We start from the raw sequence: 23,733 nt of genomic DNA on the forward strand, positions 1-23,733 counted from the left end.
ACCAGGGCTCGAACCCGTGTCCCCTGCATTGGCAGGCAGATTCTTAACCACTGGGCCACCAGGGAAGCCCGACACTGCTTTTCTGGTTTATTTCCCTTTTCCTGCCCTGACTTCCAGAAAAGGGTTATGTCTCCATTAGAGCCTTGTGCCTGGCACACAGTAGGTCCCCAACCCACATTCAGCAGAGGCCAGCATTCTTCCAAATATAGCCAAAAAATACGGCTGAGTTTCTGGCCACGTCCTTAGAAACAGGACTGGACCTTGGACGTGGGTCACTGACATCTCATTCCAAGCAGCCTTGGCCCAGATTAGTTAGGGTGCTGACCAAGGACCGCCTGCCTCTGGTCCAGGCCTCAGAATATCCAAAGCAATGTTCTCTGAACTGCCCGGCAGCCTTGTTTGCAAGCTCAGACCAGAGGTCACACACTCAGTGGCTATTTTGGTCTCTGGCAGTTTCAGGTAGAATTCAGAAAATCTGAAATCCAGCCTGGCCCAGCTGTGGGAGCGAGACCTCAGCCAAGTAGAAGAAAAGAACAGAAGAAAAATCTCACCAAGAATCTGGTTTTATAACTCAAACATGTAATAAGTGTCTGGTACAAAGTGCATGTATTGCTAGAAGCTGGGGATGTGAAGAGAGGGAAACCACAGAGGGTTTCATTTTCCCCCCCATCGCAATGGGAAAAAAAAAAAAAGGAAATTGATGACACTGAGTTAGCCGTGATCAGAAAAACGGAGTCACATGCTACTGCCGAGAGTGACGGGGGTAAAAGTTAGTATTCACTGGATGCAGGCCCTGTTTAAGCACATCACTGATGTTCTCTTTTTTAATATCACAAATCTTCGGAGAGAGGAACTATTCTTCTCCCATTTTGCAAGTAAGGAAAAGGGACCCAGAGCAGCTAAGCCGCTCGTCCCAAGTCACACATGGAAGGGGCTGGGATTTGGATCAGAAATAAGTGGGTGAGTCCTTAGGGAAGGAAAAGCAGGACCAAAGTCCTTAAGGAAGCACAAGAAGGGCCAAAGAAAGCTGGCTAGATGGGGCTAAGTTATGTGTTCACAGAGAGAGACACAGTCTGGCTTTGCAACAGTGTAACAAGCAGCTCAGTGCCTGTGAGGGGTGAGGTGAAGGGAGGGTGAGGGATGGAGAGCTCTTTATTTAAAAAACCAAGATGGTTACATTGGAAAGCCAAGTGCAGTAAAGTGGTGCAGCTACTGTGGAAAAGTTTGGCAGTTCCTCAAGAAGTTAAACATGGTTACCATAGGCCCCAGCAATTCCACTCCTAGGGATAACGCCAAAATAATTAAATAGGTGTCCAAATATTATAGGTGAAAGTTCATGACAGCACTATTCACAATCGCCAGAAGAAAAGAAAACAAATGTTCATCAACAGTTAAAGAAATAAACCGTGGTCCATTCATACAATGGAATATTACTCAACAGTGAAGAGGAATGAAGCACTGACACATGCTACTGCGTGGATGAACCTTAAAACACCAGGCTGAGTGAAAGAAGCCAGACTCGTAAGGCCACATACTGTATGATTCCATTGATATGAAATGTCCAGAACAGGAAAATTCAGAGACAGAAAGCAGACTAGTGGTTGCCAGGGGCTGCAGGAGGGGAGATGGGAAGTGACTGCTAATGGGGACAGGGTTTCTTTTGGGGGTGATGGAAGTGTTCTGAAACTAGATAAGAGGCAATGGTTGCACAGCATGGTGAATGTATTTAATGCCACTGGATCATATACTTTATTTTTTTAATTGTATTTTTATTAATTTATTGGCTGTGTTGGGTCTTCATTGCTGCATGTGGACTTTCTCTAGTTGTGGCGAACGGGGGGCTACTCTTCATTGCGGTGCGCAGGCTTCTCATTGTGATGGCTTCTCTTGTTGCGGAGCACAGGCTGTAGGAGTACGGGCTTCAGAAGTTGTGGCTTGCGGGCTGTAAAGCGCAGGCTCAGTAGTTGTGGCACACAGGCTTAGTTGCGCCACAGCATGTGGGATCTTCCCAGACTAGGGCTCGAACCCGTGTCCCCTGCATTGGCAGGCAGACTCTTAACCACTGCGCCACCGGGAAGTCCCTGGATCATACACTTTAAAATGGTTGAAGTGGTAAGTGTTATGTGTATTTTATCACAATGATTAAAAAAAACAGCGTGGAAGCACTGATGGAATGAAAAACAAATGTCAGAGTAAGAAAAATGTGTTTGCAAATGCAGAAAATATCTGAGGAAGGAAGAGTAAGATATCATTGATAACATGATAACAGTGGGGGCTTTGGGGAGGGAACCAGAATATGGGGGAGGTGAAAGTGGGGGTGGAGGGGAGACACCTTCAGCATTTCTTCCACTGTGTACATACATGGACTACTCAGAAATAAAAGATGAGGGCTTCCGTGGTGGTGCAGTGGTTAAGAATCCACCTGCCAAGGCAGGGTCCACGGGTTCCGGGAAGATCCCACATGCCGCGGAGCAACTAAGCCCGTGAGCCACAAGTACTGAGCCTGTGCTCTAGGACTCATGAGCCACAACTACTGAAGCCCACATGCCTAGAGCCCATGCTCCGCAACAAGAGAAGCCACCGCAACGAGAAGCCCGCGCAACAAAACAAAGAGTAACCCCTGCTCGCCGCAAATAGAGAAAGCCTGCACAAAGCAACGAAGAACCAACACAGCCAAAAATAAATAATAAATAAATTTTTTTAAAAAAGAAATAAAGATGATACACTCTCTTTTTTAAAAAACACCACTCGATTTTTTTAAATTGTGGTAAAACCATAAAATTGACCATTTTCAAGTGTACAGTTCAGCAATGTTAAAAGTACATTCTTCACATTGTCGTGCAACCAACCTTCAGAACTCTTTTCATATTGCAAAACTGAAACTGTACCCACGAAACAACTCTCCATTCCCCCCCCACCCCAGCCCCCGGCACCCACCATTCTATTTTCTTTCACTGTGAATTTCAGTACTTCTAGGGATCTCATATGAATGGAATCATACAGTATTTGTCCTTTTGTGACTGTCTCATTTCACTTAGCATAATGTCCTCAGGGTTCATCCATGTAGTAGCATGTGTCAGAATGTCCTTCCTTTTTAAGGCTGAATAATATTCCACTGTATGAATGGGCCACATTTTGTTTATCCATCTATCCATCAGTGGACACTTGGGTTGCTTCCACTTTTTGGCCATCCTGAGTAATGCTGCTGTGAACATGGATACACAAGTATCTTTTTGAGATCCTGCTTTCAATTCTTTAGACCATTCAACTTTTCTAACTTCCTATTTGGAAATATTTTAAGACTGACAAAGTTGCAAAAATAGTTCCCTCTCCATGGACACTTAACTAAACCACTGTCAAAACCAGGATATTGGGGCTTCCCTGGTGGCACAGTGGTTAAGAATCTTCCTGCCAATGCAGGCGACACAGGTTCAAGCCCTGGTCCAGGAAGATCCCACACACGGCGGAGCAACTAAGCCTGTGCGCTGCAACTACTGAGCCTGCACTCTAGAGCCCGCGAGCCACAACTACTGAGCCCGCGTGCCACAACTACTGAAGCCCATACGCCTAGAGTCCATGCTCCGCAACAAGAGAAGCCAACGCAGCGAGAAGCCAGTGCACTGCAACGAAGAGTAGCCCCTGCTCGCCGCAACTAGAGAAAGCCCGGGTGCAGCAACGAAGACCCCACGCAGCCAATAAATAAATAAATTTAAAAAAAAAAAACAGGAAATTGACGGTACGATGTAATGGACTCAGATACCACACCTTATTTCCTGGAGTTGTAAAAACAAACAAAGAAACAAAACAAACAAATAAAAACATTTCATTTGTGAAGAATTTTTCCTTTTAAAATTTTTATGCAATATTCTTAGGGAGAGAATGGAGGGCAGCAAGTGTGGTGGTTAAAGCCAGATCGCCTGGGTTCAAATTCTGCCTGGCTCCTCACGTGGTGCCTGCTCTCAGATGAGTTATTTTCCCATTCCAAACCTCAGTTTCCTCATCTGTAAAATGGGGATCAAAGAGTACTGGGGCCCCAGTGAGTCCTGGGAAGGAAGGTAAAGTATATAATAGGAGTATTAACATAGATAACAATGTGGTCACACAGAATGTCTTCATGGAGCATCTTTTTTTTTTATTGATGTATAGTTGATTGACAATGATGTGTCAATTTCTACTGTACAGCAAAGTGATTCAGTTATACATATATATACATTCTTTTTCATATTCTTTTCCGTTATCGTTTATCACAGGATATTGAATTTATTACCTGCACTATACAGTATTTTTTAAATAGAATGCGCTGTTTGCATATGGAAAGATGAGTGTGATGTATTGCTTAGTCAATCAACAAACCCACAGTCTATCCAGTTTCTTCCACATGCTATCTCTCCATGCCAACTCCAATCTCTCCTAACACGTGTCACTGCTGTAATTTCACTTTTATTCATACAGTTGTGCAGCTGCTGACTGTCTCCCTCTGGACTGTGAGCATGGGAGGGCAAAGACCTGATCTGACTTGGTCACCGCTGTGCACAGGGTCCAGCACGAATCGGTGCTCAATAAATATGCTAAGTAGAGCAGAACCCACCATGCTGGAGGTTGGCTTGGGAAAGAAGCTGCATTTCTCTGTGGGCCCCCACCCTGACAGCCCTGGGAGATTAGGGGCTCACAGCCACAGAGAGCCAGGTGGGGGAGGCTAGGACTGGAGCTGGATTCAGATCCCACCCCTAGGATCTCCAAGACTCTTCGCATTGCCAGCTCCTGCTGGGTGTGGCCTTGGGGGAGGTGGGAGAGAGTGGAAGCCCATGGGACCCCATGGCGCCTTCTTGGGGCTCCTTCCTTTTGGCTCTGCCAGTTCAGGGACTGGATGGGCCTTTTGGCCGAGTTAGGCAGAGTGACTTCTGGGTAGACATGCGCGTTTCAAAGGGTGAATGCCCCTTTTTCTCCAGGTGGTCTTGAGATGTGTGAGTCCTTTCGGGGGCTCAGACTAGAAGATGGAGCGGGTGCTTCTGTTACTGAACCAAACTTGGGTCTGCTCACCCACGTGCAGTAAAGCCAATCTACTGACACCAGGTTGTGGTGAAGGAAAGTGCAGGGTTTATTGTAAGGTGCCATCCAAGGAGAAGGGTGGCTCCGGTGGCTTGTGCTCAAAAACCCCAAACACCCAGAAAGGTTTCAGCAAAGCATTTTTCAAGGCCAAGTGAGGGAGGTGGGTCGCAGGGTATGTGATCAGCTTGTGCTGATCCCTGGCGGTCCAGTAGTTAGGATTCCGTGCTTTCACTGCTGAGGGCGCAGGTCTGATCAGGGAACTAAGATCCTTCAAGCCACGTGGCCAAAATTTTAAAAAGAAAGAAACAGAGAAACAAAGAATAAGAAAAAAAAAAGATGCGTATAGTTTTCTAGCAATTTTCTTTTTTTCCTGTACTCCTTTTGCAAAGTGGGTTCTGGTAATCCTCAGAGGCTATGAATGTAGTGGCAGGAGGGGGAGATGGGGGAAGCAGTTTCCACCTGCAACTTAAAACAGAAGAAAACAAAATTAAGGAAGATAAATCTATTTTTTTTAAGAACTTACATTTTTAAAAAATTATTTGTTTATTTATTTGGCTGCATTGGATCTTCGTTGCGGCACACGGGCTCTCTCTAGTTGTGGTGCGTGCGGGCTTAGTTGCCCTGAAGCATGTGCGATCTTAGTTCCCTAACCAAGGTTTTTTGCGGTACGCGGGCCTCTCACTGTTGTGGCCTCTCCCGTTGCGGGGCACAGGCTCCGGACGCGCAGTCTCAGCGGCCATGGCTCACGGACCCAGCGGTTTGGCGGCATGTGGGATCCTCCTGGACAGGGCCACGAACCCGTGTCCTTTGCATCACCAGGCGGACTCTCAACCACTGCGCCACCAGGGAAGCCCCCCCTTTTCTCTCTTTTTAAGACTCTAACCACTAAGCTCAGCCCACTGCCTACTCCCGGGGGGTGGGGGTAGGGGAGGATTTACATATAATTTTTTAATGAATGGAAAATATTCTGTCTAGTGGAGGAAACATAGCTTACTCAACCAGTCCACTGCTGTTAGACATTTATATTCTTTCTGCTGTTTCAGAATTGGCAACATTGTTGCAAGGTCTTGGTATGGAGCAGTTCCCTTCATTTGCAAGACCGCCTTAGTATAAAATTTCAGAAGTGAATTACTGAGTTGCAGGGTGTGACACTTTTATGGATTTTGAAACATAATGCCATTTCTCCCCCACTTAAAAGAAAATATATGTCTACCAGTTTCACGACAACCTTGCCAGCACTGAGTTTTATGATCCCCCTCCCCCTTTTTTTTTAAGTGGAGGATAGTGTATCTTTTTAAATTTGATAGGTACCTTGGTTCACACGCTTCAGGTTTCCGCTGTCAGAAATACAAATTAAACTGGACTGGAAAAAAATAGAGGAGTATTTTCAAGGGATAGGAAAGGATGACGATTTTCTGAAGCATCAGGTACAGCTGGATCCAGGATTAAACACGGCCAAGACTCTAAAGTGAAAAGATGGCCATGTCTGTACCGGACTCACATTACTCCAGCTCTGCAATTCCAGGAGACTTCCAGGGAAGACCTCTGATTGGTTGAGCCCGGGTCATGTGTCCATGATGGGGGGAAGGAAAAACTGTGCTGACAGCCTAAAATAGCGGCCCATGCAAACTCTCACGTTGCTCCTACAAGTCAGGGTCAAGAAGGCTTAAGTGTGCAAATGAGCAATTACAGCGTGGTACAATTACAAACCAGGTAATGATGAAAATCAATGCAAGGTACTGAAGTTCAAAGTATAAGAGAAGGAATGATTAGATTGGGGGGGGGGGCAGCCATTGAAGGATTCACAGAGCAGCTATGCATTAGTGAAGGGCCTGCCAACTGCTAGGGACAGAGTCCACACTCCAAGTGAATTAAGCAATAAAAGACAACTTGTTCGGGCTTCCCTGGTGGCGCAGTGGTTGAGCGTACGCCTGCTGATGCAGGAGACGCGGGTTCGTGCCCCGGTCCGGGAAGATCCCACATGCCGCGGGGCGGCTGGGCCCGTGAGCCATGGCCGCTGAGCCTGCGCGTCCGGAGCCTGTTGCTCCGCAACGGGAGAGGCCACAACAGTGAGAGGCCCGCGTACAGAAAAAAAAAAAAAAAAAGACAACTTGTTGGGCTCATATAAGTGGAAAGTCGCACCTTATGACTTCAGATATAGCTAGATCCAGGGGCTCAAACTGTGCCTCTTTTCCACAGAGGAATTCTATGTTAGATTCAACCTGCAGAGAGCTTCTTCCAGAAGATCAATCGGGATGGCACTGGGCTTTCACTATTGCACTTTAAAAAACCTCTATGAAAAGCACTTTTCTCCCTTCTGGCCCTCAGTATCCGTCCCAAGGGTGAGTCTAATTGGCTTTGGTTGGTCACTTGCTCCTCTTTGGCCAACGACTATGCCCAGGTGGACGGAGAACTCCGATTGGCCACCCCTGTGTTGAAAGAGCTGACCAAATCTGCAGTAACCATAGTCCGCCACACGGGGTCACCCAAGCAGAATTTTCAAGGATGAACAGGAGTTTGTCAGTTATGCAAAAGGAGAAGGACTGAACATAGAAAAGTCTAGAAAAGTCAGAACGAGGTGAACCAGCATGCAATTTTCTTCCTACTTCCACCACCATGTTGACGCTGGAGCACTTCATGTAGCCCAGTTTATGTTGTTTACATCAAAGCGGCCTTTACCCTTGGCAAATAAGCCTCGGCTGGTCACACCGATCCCTCTAGCCCAATCGGCATATCACTGTTGGCCACTTACTAGCATCCTGCACACTTCCCTGACCTCACCAGCAACCCTGGGAGCATCCCCAAGCCAAGGATAGAGGGGAAAATAAACTCTGCCCTGACCCTGGGTGGGACCACTTTGAGACACAAGCTCTTATGCTGTCTCCCTAAGGTCCACAGCTGGACTAACCCTCAGGTGCCCACTTTGTCACCTGTTCATTGGCATCCACTGCAGGGATCCTTCCCTCCCTGTCTCAGGTCTCCATCCCCAGTGGGGACTTCCTGGGGTCACCCCCTGAATACTCCATGTGTCCTTGAGTCCTCATCTCAGGGTCAGCTTCTGGGGGAGGGCAGACCCCAAACTAAGACATGAAGGACAACTGTGGGTCCAAGGCTACCAGGTGCTTGGCACTCTATATGGGTTTCACATGTGATCACGCCACACAATAACCCTGATTTGCAGAGATGATCACAGACTGTCCCCGACTTATGACAGTTTGACTTCAGATTTTTCAACTTCATGATGTGCAAAAGCAATCATTCAGTAGAAACTGAACTTTGAATTTTGATCTTTTCCGGGGCTAGACATACACTCTCGTGATGCTGGGCAGCTGGCAGTGAGCCTCAGCTCCCAGTCAGTCATATGGTTACAATGGTAAACAACTGATACACTTAAAACTATTCTGTTTTTTACTTTCAGTACAGTGTTCAACACATTACATAAGATATTCAACATTTTATCAAATAGGTTTGTGTTTGATGATTTTGCTCCACTATAGGCTAATGTGAGTGTTTTGAGTGCGTTTAAGGTACGATGTTTAGTAGGCTAAATGTATTAAATGTCTTTCAATTTACAATATTTTCAACGTATGATGGGTTTATTGGGACGTAACCCCATCATAAGTCCAGGAAGATCTGTATTCCTGTTTTGTTTTTGTTTTTGTTTTTGCGGTACGCGGGCCTCTCACTGTTGTGGCCTCTCCCGTTGCGGAACACAGGCTCTGGACGCGCAGGCTCAGCGGCCATGGTTCACGGGCCCAGCCGCTCTGCGGCATGTGGTATCTTCCCAGACCGGGGCACAAACCCATGTCCCCTGCAACGGCAGGCGGACTCTCAACCACTGCGCCACCAGGGAAGCCCCTGTATTCCTGTTTTTAACGAGAAGGGAGAGGGACAAACATGCCTGAGTCACTCAGTCCCTTCATAGCAAAGCTGGTCCCCAGACCCCTTTCCCCTCACCAGGTCCTGGAGGGTAGATCAGGGTAGACCTGATGCAGGGGAATCTTTTATTGAGAAGCTGAGCATCAGGGGCTCCCTGAGCTGGCTCTGAGAGGAATAGGGACTTTACAGCTGGAAGAGCTTGGCTCTGGGCTTGGTAAGAAAAAGCTCTCGGGAATTCCCTGGCCGTCCAGTGGTTAGGACTTGTCAGTGTCACTGCCGGGGCGGGTTCAATCCCTGGTCGTGGAACTAAGATTCCACAAGCCACGTGGTGCAGTCAAAAAATTAAAAAGAAAAGAAAAAGCTCTCGGGCCAGCACTACACTAAGGAGGCCTGGAAAAGGGTAGTCACTGGAGGAGAACACCTATGTCTCATTTACAGACCTGAAGGTCAAGACATCTGTGAAAGTCAAGGCAGAGGAAGGAACCCTCGATGGTCATCCAGCTGGACCTTTCCTGGAAATTTAGGCTGCAGATATGCTCATGAGTGTGTGAAAGTACATGCATGGTCACCTAGGAGACATGAACTATTCAAATAAATGTCTATGTTCAAAGGAATCATAGCTAATACTTGACGTAGTGGGTTGAGTATTGTCCCTGAAAAGAAATGTTCTAGCATATCTTGGATAACATAGATAAGTTCTAACCCCCATATCTGTGAATATGACCTTATTTGAAATAAAGTCTTTTTGCAGATATAATTAAGGATCTCAAGATGAAATTTATCCTAGATTTAGGGTGGGCCTAATAAGAGAAAGGAGTGTCCTCATAGAAATGAAGAGGAAGATCTGAGACAGAGAAAAGCCATGTGATGTCAGAGGCAGAGACTGGAGTAATGTGTTTATAAACCAAGGCCTACAGGGCTTCCCTGGTGGCGCAGTGGTTAGGAATCCGCCTGCCAATGCAGGCGACACGGGTTCGAGCCCTGGTCTGGGAAGATCCCACATGCCGCAGAACAACTAAGCCTGTGCGCCACAACTACTGAGCCTACATGCCTAGAGCCCGTGCTCTGGAACAAGAGAAGCCACCGCAGTGAGAGGCCCACACACCACAGTGAAGAGTGGCTCCTGCTCGCCACAACTAGAGAAAGCCCGCACGCAGCAACGAAGACCCAACACAGCCAAAAATAAATATAAATACATTTATGAAAAGATAAAAAGAAATAAATAAACCAAAGACTACAAGGATTGCTGGGAGAGAGGCATAGGGTGAATTGTGCCTCAGATCCTTCAGAAGGAACCAACCCTGTCAACACCTTGATTTCAACTTCTGGGTCAAGTTTTATGGTTTAAAGTCACCCAGTTTGATCACTCTGTTACGGTAGCCCAAGGAAACTAATACCTTTTCCTAATTATTTTGTTTACCGGCTGTCTCCTCAGTGGGCTCCTAAGCCTCAGGAGGGCCTGGAGTTTTGTCTGGTTTATTCACTTATGTGTTTCTAGGAGCGGGTCCATAGTAGGTGCTCAATGTTGCACACCCGTGTATCAAGTGCTCAGTATGTGCCAGATTCTGTTCTACGTGCTTTTCCGTGGCTTAACTCGTTCTGTCCTCACTGCAACCTTCTAGCGCATACACTATTATTACGGCCATTTCAAAGGGAGGCAAACTGAGGCTCAAAGGGCACAGCCGGGATTCCAACCTACCAAAAGACGTGCCTTGGATAATGGTCAACTACAATAATGAGACTCAGGAGAGGAGGGGCCCGAAGGGAGACATAAGTACATCCCAATAACAACCAAACAGCTTCCATTTCTCTCTCTCGAAACTAGAGGTAATAACCGCCTTCGCCCACGGCGTGGAGCCGAGATCCGCGAGGATTTCGCCTGCGCATGCGCTTTTGCCCAAAAGGCCTCCTGCGCCTGCGCACATTGCTCCGCCCCCTTTTGCAGCACTCACGGCGGCACTTTACGAGTCCGTCCCTCATTTCTCCTGTGAGAACACGGCCCGCCCCGCCCTCGTGCTTAGTAGGCCTCGCCTTACTCTGCGTGGATTGGTTGTCCTTCCCACGAGCCCCTCTCTGACTGGCTCGCTTCGCTGCCACTCCATTTCAGCCTAGTGGCGCGCAGCGGGGCTGCTACCGGCGGGAACGTGAGCGGCGGCGGCGGTGGCGGAAGTGGCCGGCGAGCCCGGTCCCCGCCGACACCATGGTGAGGGCAAGACGACGGGGGAGCCGGCCGCCAAGGGCCCTCGGGGCGGCTGCTGGGGCAGGGGTGATGCGGAGCGAGCGTGCCATCCGGGCCTCGAGTCCTCCCACCCCCGGCCCGAGGAGGTGGTAACTGAGACCGGGGACGGCAGGGGCTTCTTTGAGGACACTGAGCAAGTCGGTCTCAGGGGAACTTGGGACTGACCGAACGTGTAATCATAGTATAGCGGTCTAGCCGCAGTCTTCCCATTTTTCAGGTGGGGAAACAGGCCGGAGAGGAAGGGGACCCACCGAAGGGCCCGGTGAATGCCGCAGAGTGACTTTTCGGGCAGGGAAGTGACTCCGAGTGCATCCGACCCAGTCTACCTCATAGATTGTAAAGCTAGGGCGCCAAGAAGTAGGGGGCCGGTGTGCGTTCTCAAATTAAACCCATTTAGGGAATTTCAGGGCTTGTAAGGCCCTTAGAATGCTAGCCGCACAACCTCCTGTGCCTCTCTTTTTCAGGCTGACAAACAGACCCAGAGAAGGGTTTGCTTCTTCCTGTGTCACACAGTATGTCGTTCAGAGGGAGAGGGGGCATTTTGAGCTAAGGATGGACTAACTGCATCCTCCCAGTTCGCAAAAAGAAAAATTGAGGCCCTGACAGGAAGCCTCCCCAGGGCCATGGCGCTCACAAGTTGTGGAAGTTGTAGATCTAACCCAGAGAGTGTCTGTGCCCCCAGCGTATGACAGGGAAACGGAGGTCCACACAGGAATTGAGAGCTGGGAGCTTCTCGGGAGAGTACCTGGCCCATCAGCACCTGAGTTGCTCTGAGATGGTTGCACATTTTTCAGAGCCGACCGTGAGGGCTCACTATATTCTCCTGGTCAGTGTAGGGATGGAGAGAAGGAATCAGGTTCCTCTCTGCTGGAGGGTAGAGTTGGTCTGAGGGACTGGGCATGGAGACAGGATCTTTGTCTTTTATCCTCATATAGTCCCAGAGCCTAGAACAGTGTGTGTGAAGTACAGATTCATTCATTCAGCCTGTTCGCGCCTTCTCAGGAGTGTTCAGGAGTGGACAAGGCATGACACACTGCCTGTTCCCTGTGGTCAGGGCAGGGCCGGAAGCAGAGGTGTGGGCGAGGGAGTGGGTGGTCTGCAACCAGCTTCCTGAGTTGGGAGCCTCAGGATACTATTAGGTCTAGTCCTGGATTGGTCCAGGCCTGACGGTCAGACCCCAGGCGTTCTGAGAAAGGCCAGAAAAAGGAGTTCTCATGCCTGAAGCTCTTTTATGACTTTCCCGACTCCAGATGACCCTGTCTCCCCTGAACTGGGTGTTTGGCCCTTTCCTGTCTCCCTGGCACCTTCAAGTGTCTTCCATCCCCCCACCCCTGCCGCCGCCCCTTCCCCTTGGCTTTTAAGTTCACCGGGGATCCTCCCCTTCCCTTCGCCTCTGTCTCCAGCACAGTTTGGGGACAAGGACATAGAAGATGGCAAGATGTGGCCACTGCTTGGCATTGCTATCCCAGTGCCACCTCTCCTTTGAGCAAGAATCCCCCCTGTCCCAAGTGCCTCCTTTGGTGGTGTGTGCTGTATTTGTTCAGAAAATATTTACTGAGTCCTTCACGTGTGCCTGGCCCTGGTGTTCAGTGCTGGACAAAGTCCACACCCTCTGAATTTTCCAGTCTAGCAGGAGGCTTGTGGCACTTCCAGTCTAGCCAGGGAGACATAATAAATAAACAAGTTAATTAGAGACTGGCTACGTCCTGTAATAGAAACAGCAGAGGGTGGCCCAGGTGGAAACCTTGTTCCCTCCATGGGGTTATAATGAGGGCCTGGCCGAGGGAGCAGCCACCAGCCTGGGGAAGGGCACCCCAGGCAGAGGGAACCGAGGAACAAAGCTTGGCCAGCAGCACCGGGCATGGTGTGTGAGGCGCTGAGTGGGCCAGTTTGCTGGACCGTGTCAGGCCTGGCTCTGGCCCGCCTAGGGGGCGGCTGCGCAGGCGAGGGTTGTGAGCAGGTGCTGGACCCATCTGTGTCGCAGCCGTATTCTGAGGGCACACTGCCAGCAACAGCTAAGGAGGCTGTGGGTCCTTCAGGGCTGTGCTGCCGGTAGCTGGGACAGGGTGGCAACCTGAGAGGGACTGGCATAGAGGCTCTGTGTGCCACTGAAGGATGTCTGTGGGTCCCCTGCTGGCAGGCATCAGCCTACTTTCCCCGGCTTTAGCGGGATCTTGCTCCATGTCCCTGGGCAGGTCCCATCTGCTCTACCGCTGGTGCCTCATCTAGAGGGGCCTTGACTGTACTGCTGTGACCCTCCCTCCACCTCTCAGCACTGAGTCCATCTTCATTCTCGCTTTCCAGGGCTAAGCTGGCCCTGTCCCCTCTCTGCTGATCTGTGAGGAGGACCTAGGTGTGTCATCGCCCTGGTCCAGATTCCCATTGTGGGCACAGAGAACAGGCTTGCCCAGCAAAGCGTGAGGCTTCTCCGTTGTAAAATAGCCCTTGGGTGTGTGGCTCGCGCACGCGCGGCTGAGCCTCCAGCTCTCCGCACCCGGCAGCATCACACAGATGCATTCCAGAGGAGAGGGCAGGAGCTGGGCAGGGTTGGCCCAGGGCAGGGTTGGCCACATTGGGACCCCAGCCTGCCTGCCCACCCTCCTCGGAGCAGCCACCTCCTCTCCACGTGGCTCCTTCTTCCTCCTTATCGTGCCCTTCCAGGAAGCCAGTGCAGGAAGTGGGCTTGGGCCTGGCTTCCTGCCGCCCCTGGATCTTCCCCGGGTGGCTCTTAGGGAAGGCCCGTGGGATGTGAGATATCCCCCCCACCAAGCCCTTCCATAGGGAGCCATCCTCTGGGGGTTGAGGGCCCCTTGTGGCCTCCTGAGAGAGGCCACACAGTCCCCACCACCTGGAGAAGCAGCTGCCCCCCATTGGAGGGTGAGGGTGGGCTGGGACTCCCCTGCCAAGAAGTCCTGGGGCTCAGGCCAACTTAGGATTCCAAAGTTGCTCGGGCAAGGTGTGATCCTTGCTGAGGCAGTTTCCCATCTTGTGGGGCCCTTGGTCTAGAACCTTCACCTGGCTATACTGGATAGGCTGTCCCTGGACCCTGGACCCAAGCACTGCCACCTGAGTCACCGTTCTGGAGACCCAGAGACAGGCCCCAGTGTATGGGTTGTGATTTGTGTACCTAAAATGAAAAGAACTGACTTATTTTCCCCAGTTACACTATATGTTTTTTATAAAAAAGAAATTCAGCAATAATGGGAAAAGAACTATCTTGAAAGTTCACCTTATCAGGGGGCGTTTTTAAATCCCATCCTTTATCTGCTCTCACTTGCAGTGACCACAGGCTTCTTCTGAAATGTTTCTTCCTCTCACCTGGTGAATTCCTCTATGAACACCCAGCTCAGATGTGGCCTCTGATTGGGAGGCCAGTGGCGCCTGGCCAAATCACTCTTGGTTCAATCAGGGCTGCCCCCTGAGTCCCCTGTGGGCTCAGCGTGAGCTGGCTTCTGACAGATGGGGTCAAGTCAAGCTCCATCTCTCACTAGCTCACTGGTGCCGGGCAAGTTCCTCAGTCTCTAAGCTGCAGTATCTCCGTCCAGAAAGTGGGTGTGATGATAACCACCTACCATGCCGACAATGAACGGCCTAGCTAGAGCTGCATGTATTAGCCTGGATGTATCTCAGAAACATCAGTGGAGCAAAAAATTCAAGCAGCAGCAGAACCTGTGTGCTGTGATGCTGTTGATAAGCATGGAGGGCTACACCTGGTCCTGTCAGGGGTGGGACTGTATGCAGCCTGAGCTACAAAGAAATGCCCGGAATGGTCAGCGCCAAGACCAGAGGGCAGATGCCTCTGCAATTGCAGGGGTGGGGGTGTTCCTGAGACTTTTCTGTCCTAAGCTAGGAGGCAGGTATGTGTCCTGGGCTTGGGCAGAGTTCAGAAGCTGCATTTCTGTCGGGGAATGTGTGCTCCTGGAGTCTCAGCCCTGCCCAGAGGCCAGGGCTCCACAGCGCTGGCTGATGAAACAAGTCATGTGCTTTTGTTTGCCTTTCAGCTTCCTTTGTCACTGCTGAAAACGGCTCAGAATCACCCAATGGTGAGTACATGCTGGTCTGGGATGGCACATTTCAGCGGGGACCAGCCTCAGCACAGGGACAGGGACACTGGGCAAAGGGTGAGGTGCCTCCAGCCAAAGCGACTTCCTGCCTGTCCTCTTTTCCCTCCCACATGCGTCAGGACCTGTGTCATTTCTGCTCCTGATCAAAGTAATACATGCTTATTAAAAGTGTCAAATACTAGAGATTCAGAGAAAGTGGAAGCTCCTCTTTGTTCATCTTCCCAACAATTTAACTATTCTTTGATATATACACATCTGGACTTTTAACGTGTGTGTAAGCGTGAATGAGTTTTTAAAATATGGATAGGTTCATGCGATGCTCATTCCCTAAGCTGCTTTGTCCTTTCGTGATAAAGTGTAGTATCTGTCAATATGTTCTGTTGTCTTTTCTTTTTTTTTAATTCAGACGTTATTCACATACCATACAATTCAGCCTTTTGAAGTACAGTTTAGGGACATTCAGTACATTCACACTTTTGTGCAACCACCACCTCTATGTATTCCAGAGCAATCCTGTCACCCCAAAAGGTGACCCAGTCTCCATTAGCAGCTGCTCCCCTCCCCCTCCACCCGCCCCCCGCCCCAGCCCCGGGCAACCACAAATCTGCTTTCTGTCTCTGTGGATTTGTCTGTTCTGGACATTTCCTGTAAGTGGGATCACACAACATGTGGCTTTTCATGTCTGGCTTCCTTCACTTAGCATGATGTTCTTGGGGTTTGTCCACATTGTAGCATGTGTCAAAGCTTCATTCCTTACGGCCAGGTGATATTCCATTCTGTGGATACATCACATTTTATTTATCCATTTGTCCACTGATGATGGACATTTGGGTTGTTACCACTTTTTGGCTATTCGTGAAGATTTTAGCTGCTGGGAACATCCGTGAACACATTTTTCCATGGATGTATGTCTTCGTTTCTCTTGGGCAGATAGCTGAGTTGATTCCTTTTATTTCTTTTTTTTTTTTCCAAACTTGAAAGTGATGACTTTACAAATCATATTTTAAATCTTAAAGTGGTTGCCAAGGGAAACGGGCAGAGTAGCTGGAAAATGTCTGCAGCACTGCAGAAGGCAGCAGGAGAGCGCATGTCTGCCAGGTGGCCGTACGGGGACTCGGCTGTATCGTCCTGCAGGCTCGCCAAGATCTCACCCTCGCCACGTCACTGTAACCCACCAGCAGGAACTTCAGTAGGAAGTCATAGGCATGGACCAGGCTGCCGCTGGCGCTCATTATGCCGGCGCCTGCACCCATGCCCGGCCCATGGAACAATACAGAGGTGGCGGCTGTGAGCCCAGTGCCTCTCCAGCCCTGAGAGTTGACTTTTTTTTTTTTAACTTTTTATTTTATGTTGGAGTATAGTTGATTAACAATGTTGTTAGTTTCAGGTGTACAGCAAAGTGATTCGGTTATACATATACATGTGTCTATTCTTTTTCAAATTCTTTTCCCATTTAGGTTGTTACATAATATTGAGCGGAGTTCCCTGTGCTATACAGTACTTCCTTGTTGGTTATCCATTTTAAATATAGTCCTGTGTACATGTCAATCCCAAATTCCCTAACTATCCCTTCCCCCCACCAATCCCCTCTGGTAACCATAAGTTCATTCTCTAAATTGATTGTTTTTTAAGTCTCAGCCTTTTCCTAGCAAAAGCCTGTCTTCTGCATGATGCGCTTTTCCGGAAACACATCAAAATAAGCAAGTAGTTATTGCAATGAAAAACAGTTTTTCCAGACCACCAAGGATCACATGTGTGCCATCACCGGGCACCTGCCCGGCCCCCGGCCACCCTTACTCATTCCTTTAAAGATGTGGGGGGGGTTTTTGTCTGTTTCTCTCTTCCGCACACAAAAAAATGGTTTCATCGTAGAAAGTCTACAATGCCCAGCAAAGCGTAGCGAGAAAGCAGAGCGTGTCTCCTGTAAGGTGGGCCCCTGGGGGCCTGGGCACCGTGTGCTGTGGCCAGTGGGTCCGAAGAAGACACGAGGATGTGTCTGAATGAGGCCCGGTGGTGGTGGCCTGCTCTTCGGGGTAAGTCTGCACCCCTCTTAGGGCCTGAGACTGACGTGGGACCCGTTTTCTCTCCAGTTGGTGGAGCTCAAAAACGGGGAGACGTACAATGGGCACCTGGTGAGCTGCGACAACTGGATGAACATCAACTTGCGTGAGGTGATCTGCACGTCCAGGGTGAGTGCCCTCCACCCCGAGTCTGCACTCGCTGCCTGGGGGCCTTGGGGCAGCTCCGGTCTGGTGGGCAGAGCGAATGGGGGTCGTGTGGCCAGGAATGCGCACTGGGACCTGGGGCTTTACAGAGCCTCAGCATCCTCGCCTCCAAGTGGGGTAAAAGCCCTTCCCTGGACGTGTGGGAGGAGTGGGAGGGTGCCTACCGCAGCCTATACCACCAGTCATCCTGCCAGGGGCGGGGCCCAAGGGACTAGTCGGGATGTTGGGGGGAACAGCCGGACAAGGCTCCAAGTCTCTCTAGTGCCCTGGACTTTGCACCTGCGGGGACGCTGCCCGGCAGGCACTGAGCTGCTCCTGCATCCCCAGGTGCCACCCCTGACCAAGAAGGACTTAGGCCTGGGGGGTGCTTCTGGCCATAAATCCCTGCTCTACAGGGAGGGGGTGGCCTCCAGGGCAGGCCCCACCCTCCTTGTTAGCCTCTGCTGCCTTTGGTCCTGGCTGTGGGCATTGCCCACCATGTGGGCCATGGTGGCGTGACTGTGGGATGTGCAGGCCACCACGGGACTTGTTTCCCCTGAGGCCTGAAACCAGGAAGTGCAGGGCCGGGGTGGGGGAGAATGTTCCCCAGGGTCATCCCCGCCTTGGGATGATCCACAGAGTGATGAGGACGGTGATGAAGGCAGGACTCCCTCCCCCTAATCTGCACTGGGTTCTGCTAGAGCTTTCCTTTCACCTTGATTCCAGTCTCTGTCCCCCTGCCCAAGATAGCCCCTCATGTTACAGGGAGGAAGCTCCTGGAGGGCCCAGGCAGGGCCCGGCTGTCTTGAGCCACAGGCAGTGTGCCCCCAGGGCTCACCACGCCAGCATACAGCAGAGCACAAGGCAGCCACTCTCACCCCGGTCTGTGCTCCTGGACAGTTCACACCCCAAAAGGCAGACAGAGGGCTGTGACCCCCTACCCTCACCTGCTTGGCTCTGTGACCTGCTTCTTGGGACCGAACTCCTGGTGGCAGGCGTTTGCAGTGTGCCTGTGGCAGGCGATGCCACAGTGCACAGCTGAGCGCTTGTCCTTCTGCACGCCGCTGTTACGTCTGTGTCCACTTCTGGGACCTAGAACCAATCGCTGGGTCTCAGGGCAAGGTCCGTCCGGCCTCCATGGCCAGCCGAGACTGGACGCGTGGCTCCCCCTGGGGAGTCCCCCTCTGTGACCCAGCGGTTAGGAGGAGAGGCTGGTGGGAGGTACCGTCTCACGCAGGCCACACAGAGTCCTCATCTGTAAACAGGTGATGGCAGCCCCTCCTTCCCTTGGGTAGCAGGTGGCTGAACACAGAGATCCCAGGGGCTGAGAAAGCACGGGAGAGCAAGGGTCAGGAGGCATTTAGCTGCCCCCATGGAAAGCACAGTAAACCCTGTTCCTACAGGGAGCGCGCTGGGCTCGGCCTGCCCCTGGCTGAGGGAAAGCCTCGCGCTGAGCCACCGGCCCCAGCCCCAGCCCCAGCCCCGGCCCCGGCCCTGAGCTTCCACACAATCATTGTTTCTGTCTGGCTGTACTTTGCATCCCCACGGACTTGGCCCCTCGCCTACCATTTCTGGGAAAGGAATGCTCTGAGGCCTCTTGGGGTTCCTGTATGGGTCGGGGGCTCTCGTGTGTGTTCCTGGGAAGAGTTGGCCCGCAAACATTCCATTTGTCCCTGCCGAGTACCTCCACTGGGCTGGGCCAGATCGGCCCAGGCACCGCTGATGAGTGTCATGCAGGAGGACTGGGGCTTGCAGGGAGGCTGGAAGCAAGGCCTGTTGAGGACTGGAGTTAGCCAGACGTGAAAAGGTGGGAACAGCGTGTGCAAAGTGCTGGGGCCCGGAAGCCCACCGTGTGTGTTCCAGAAAGTTCCATCTGGAAGGCACATCGAGTGCCGAGAGAGGGCAGCCAGGGTGGGGCTGGATCTCAGGCCCTCTGGAACCACAGTGAGGAGTTTGGACCTCGTCCTTGGGCCAACGGGGCGCTGATTGGGATCTAAGCAGGGAGGTGTCTTGGTCTGATTTCTAGGCGTGGCGGGGGAGGGTTACCAGGCTTCTGGCCTGGGCAACAGGGATGGGGCTGAGAATTCATCTGATGGATGAGGCCCCGGGCTCCCGCCCAAGGGCAGCAGGAGGTAGCGTGGAGGGAAGGCCTTTTGCTGGTCGCAGGGTATATGGCGGTGGGGGGGAAACTGTCAGCATCCTAAGAACTGCAGGGTTGGCGTTGCTCAGGAGTCTGCAACTTTACAAGCCCCTCGTCTCTCTAGCTTCCAATAGCTCTCCTGAAAACTGGCGTCACTGGGAGCTGCCCCTGGCTGGCCCCAGACCTGGCTCCCCACCCCCATCCTGGCCCTCTTCACCCATCACACAGGGTCTCTGTCCTGCTCACGTGTGTCCCATGCCCAGCTCAGACCCTGCCACGAGATACTTGTGTGAATGAATGAGTCAGGGTGCATAGAGAGGGTTCCAGAAGGTGAATTCTGGAAGGCTGGGGGCAGGAGGGGGAGGAGCTGGGCCGTGGCAGCACCTGGCGCGTGGGACAGCCTCACCCCTCTCCAGGCTTCGGGCTGCGTCCCCCACTGGAGGACAGGCTGAGGACACGGAGGCTTCTCACGAGGCCCTGCCCCACCCTCTCTTGTGTGTGAAGGGCTGCCAAGGATCTGGAGAGATCCTGCTGGAGGGTGGCCCCTCCAGTGTCCCGTCCAGGACGAAGAACTTTGCAGCCTGCGGGGGCGATGCCAGGTGCAGGCGGCCTGAGGGGACAGATGCTGCCCCGGCCATCTGCACCTGCTCTGCAGGGACCCTACCACCCCCCCCAAAGATCTGGCACACGCACCCTCTCTCACAGGACGGGGACAAATTCTGGCGGATGCCCGAGTGCTACATCCGCGGCAGCACCATCAAGTACCTGCGCATCCCTGATGAGATCATCGACATGGTCAAGGAGGAGGTGGTGGCCAAGGGCCGCGGCCGCGGTGGCCTGCAGCAGCAGAAGCAGCAGAAGGGCCGCGGAATGGGGGGCGCTGGGCGAGGTATGCCCTTCTCTCCCTGCTTCCTCCCTAGCAGGCTGCTGGGGCCTCCCCATTGGCGGGGGTGACTCTAGCACGTGGCATCCGTCCCGGCCCAGTGTTGACATTCTTGGCTGGTGCCGTCATGGTGCCGAGGGCCTGGCTCTGAGCCCCTCCTACGTGGAGCTGGGGGGCTGTGACTCATGGGGCTCCTCTGCAGAACAGCTGACACTGCTGGTTGCCGCCTGTCCCCACCGCAGGAGCCCAACCTGGGGAGCCCAGCTGAGTCCTGGTGGTCAGTGCTGACCCTCACCCACCTGGGCCCTCCTGCCCCACAGTGGCTCTCAGTGCTCCCTTAGGTCTGGGTCCAGGCCCACATAGACCTGGGACTTGAGCCCTGCCTGTGTTTCCTGGCAGGTGCTCTGGGCACCTCGCCAAGGCTCAGTTTCCCCTCTGCAGAGAGGGTCCCACAGTGCCCGCCTCACTAGACTGCGGGTGAGTACCCCAGCGCGGGGCCCCGGCATGGGACCCTTCCCTGCTATGACTCCTTTATACAAAGCTAAGGTCATGCCTTTTGGATAGATCCCAGCATACCACCCTGAGATTATAAATCTGGCATAAAATTAAACTTGTGCAGTCAGCTGGGGCCTGAGCCCAGAGGCCATCTGCAGACCCTGCCCTTCCCGCCTCCCCCGCCCGGCTCCTGTTCTTGGAGGGACCTGGCTTTGTCTCTTGCCTCTGGAGGGGCCTCCTGTGTGCCAGGCCCGGGGCCCACCTTGGGGGCTCACGGGCAGGGCTGGGAAGGACACAGGAGCCAGCCATGAGCTGAGGCTCACGTGACAATCATAAAGGAGCCAGATGGAAGAGGGCAGGAGGGCACCCCAGGTGGAGAGTAGCCTAGGATGGGGGTGAGCAGGGTCCCAGGGGTCCCAGGACCTGTCCCCAGGGCTAGACCCTTCACTGGAGGCCACCACTGTCAAGTAAACTGCCTGAAGGAGCAGGGAGGACGGGGAGAGCGGCTTGCTCGGGCGGCTCCAAACGGAGGCCACGGGGCCTTCCACAGCCAGTGGGACTCTCACAGGGGTCCCCGCATAGCCAGGCTCCCCTTGGCAAAGCTGGTCTTGCCCCATGAGACGTGAGGTTAGGCAGACCCTGCCAGCATTGGCTTCTGTCCCCAGAGGGCCCCCTGCATGTCTGTGGAGGAAGGGGGCCTGTGTGTACATTTCTGTGTCCCCATGCTGCCCTGATCCTTCTGGGACCTCCCTGGGCCGGGGGCATGCCCTCCCTCCGACTACTCACCTCCCCCAACAGCAGTGCCATTGTTCCACGTAAAATGTATTTTGGAAACAGCCCCACCACTGACTGCAGAGGTCAGGGCTCAGGAGGCTCCCCTGCCCCTTCTCCAGGCTGGACACACACAAACCACCCAGTCGTTTCTCTCCTGGGCCAGATGCGGGTGGTGCCAGAGCAAGGAAGGTCCAGGTCCCCTGGTGCAGCTCCCAGCCTCACAGCTGGGGGTCATTGCCCCATCCCTGGACTGAGTCCAGGCCTTGTCTTAGTTCATGCCCCTCCACCCTCCTCCTCCTGGAAGCCCTTCTGGCTTTGTCCTTCTGGTGACTGCCCTCCACCTTGGCCCCCAGCCCTCTCTTCCAGGAAGCCCGCCCCAAGCCCCAGTGTGACTTGGTGCCAACCTCTGTCCTCCCTGGCATCCTTTACACCCCTGGGGGGCCTGGTCTGGTCCCTTGTCACACTGAGAATGTTCTGGAGCACTACCCATGCCCAGCCCTGGTCGACACTCCATCTCAGATTCTTAGCCTGCCCTTCCCGCCAGAGGTAGGATCACTGCCCTCACTTTACAGAAGTGGAAGCTGAGACCCAGAGGGATTAAACAACTTGGCCACAGTCTAAGGATTCCAGTTCCTGGTCCCAGTCCACAGTGGGCCTCCCAGCCCGGCTCTGCTAAAGCCCATTTCCCCTGTCTCACAGGTGTGTTTGGGGGCCGGGGCCGAGGTGGAATCCCAGGCACCGGCAGAGGTCAACCAGAAAAGAAGCCAGGCAGACAGGCGGGCAAACAGTGAGCCGCCCCTCTGTTCCCCAGAGACTGAGCCACCGCCACCGGGCATCTGCTTCCACCCACAAGGCTGCGTTTCTACTCTCCAGTTTATGAGTCTGTTCAGAACAAAAAGAAGAGGCAGGTGTTGGGGGAGGACCCCCCTGCCTGTCATCTTGTGATCCTCCTCTTTTTTTGTCAGTCAGCAGTTCTACAGTTGGAAACGTTATTCTGTGCTTCTGGTTTTGTGAAGTCGCAGCCAACTTGATTCCTGAAGATTCTGTGTTTAATGAATCTTTAAAGCCCTCACTCTTGTTTTAAGGGCAGGCATTTTCCAAACAGGTTTGTTTTGCATTTTGTGTTAGATCCCTGTGTGGCGAACAGACGGGAGGTTTTTATTTTAAGCTGTTTGCGCTGAGATTGACAGCCTGGAGAGTTTCCTAAAACACGGACCCCAAAATTGCCTTTTCAAAACGAATCCAGGCGAACGTATGCCTCAGAAGCTGTTCTGGGGGACGACGCTGGGCCCTGTCCCTTCACTTCCTCTCTCCCTCTTTGTGTTACAAAAATAAAAACAAATACAACTACAAACGGTAAATCCATAATTCCTTTTGAACCACTGGGTGCATCTAGTAGGTAGTGTCCTCAGGAAATCACAGCCCCATGCAAGAAGTTTCCTTTTGTACCCTGTGGCCTCTCACTGAGGGGAAGCAATTTGTTGGGACACTGGTTCCCATGTCCCTCAGCAGCCTCTTACAAAAGGTGGAAGGCAAGACTGGGCTCTGGGCAGTAGGCGACCCCCTCCTCTCTTTGTGGGGAGGTGGGGGGAGGAAAGTCCCAGGTGGGAGCCAGCGGGACACCCACACCGCCTGGCGTTGCCACCAGTGTTCTGCCCTCCGTCCCTGTTTTGCAAGCACCATTCACACCAGAGTTCACCGAGAGAGAAGCCATGACAGGCGGCTGCTTCGAGGAACACGTGAGGAAGGTTTTCGTGAACCTTTTACCTCTTCTTCAAGTCAGGGCACTGCCTCTGCACAACCCGGTGATTTGCTTGAGACGCTGAGCCAGCACTTGTGAAAATGTTTCCGGTGACATGGTCTGCTGACCGATATTCCTGGGAACCGCAGAGACAGGCTGGTGTTAGGAGGCCGGTTCTTGTGGGTGCGGGGTCTACCTGTCACGGGGTTGAGACCGGTTCTGAGGGGTGATCGGAAGAAAAGGTGGTGGTGCCTGTAGAACTGCC

The 23,733-nt window shown here is 52.4% G+C and overlaps 1 protein-coding gene across 1 annotated transcript; it reads left to right on the forward strand.

Moving 5' to 3' along the window:
* Positions 1–11,030: 11,030 nt before the first annotated feature.
* On the forward strand, positions 11,031–23,069 carry LSM4 (LSM4 homolog, U6 small nuclear RNA and mRNA degradation associated). The gene is made up of 5 exons (XM_082835491.1): positions 11,031–11,131; positions 15,169–15,210; positions 17,322–17,420; positions 20,281–20,464; positions 22,427–23,069. The coding sequence occupies exons 1-5, from the start codon at positions 11,129–11,131 to the stop codon at positions 22,516–22,518; spliced, it is 420 nt and encodes a 139-aa protein (XP_082691617.1). The 5' UTR covers positions 11,031–11,128; the 3' UTR covers positions 22,519–23,069.
* The last annotated feature ends 664 nt before the right edge of the window (positions 23,070–23,733 follow it).

The sequence above is a fragment of the Leucopleurus acutus genome (genome assembly GCF_964270905.1).
Source record: "Leucopleurus acutus genome assembly, chromosome: 3".
In the NCBI taxonomy this organism is placed as follows: Eukaryota; Metazoa; Chordata; class Mammalia; order Artiodactyla; family Delphinidae; genus Leucopleurus; species Leucopleurus acutus.

Bases quoted from the DNA above. Each gene is read 5' to 3' on its own strand.
- LSM4 (XM_082835491.1), top strand. The intron at 15,211-17,321 runs GTGAGTACATGC...TTTTCTCTCCAG, and splicing joins CGGCTCAGAATCACCCAATG to TTGGTGGAGCTCAAAAACGG. The intron at 17,421-20,280 runs GTGAGTGCCCTC...CCTCTCTCACAG, and splicing joins AGGTGATCTGCACGTCCAGG to GACGGGGACAAATTCTGGCG.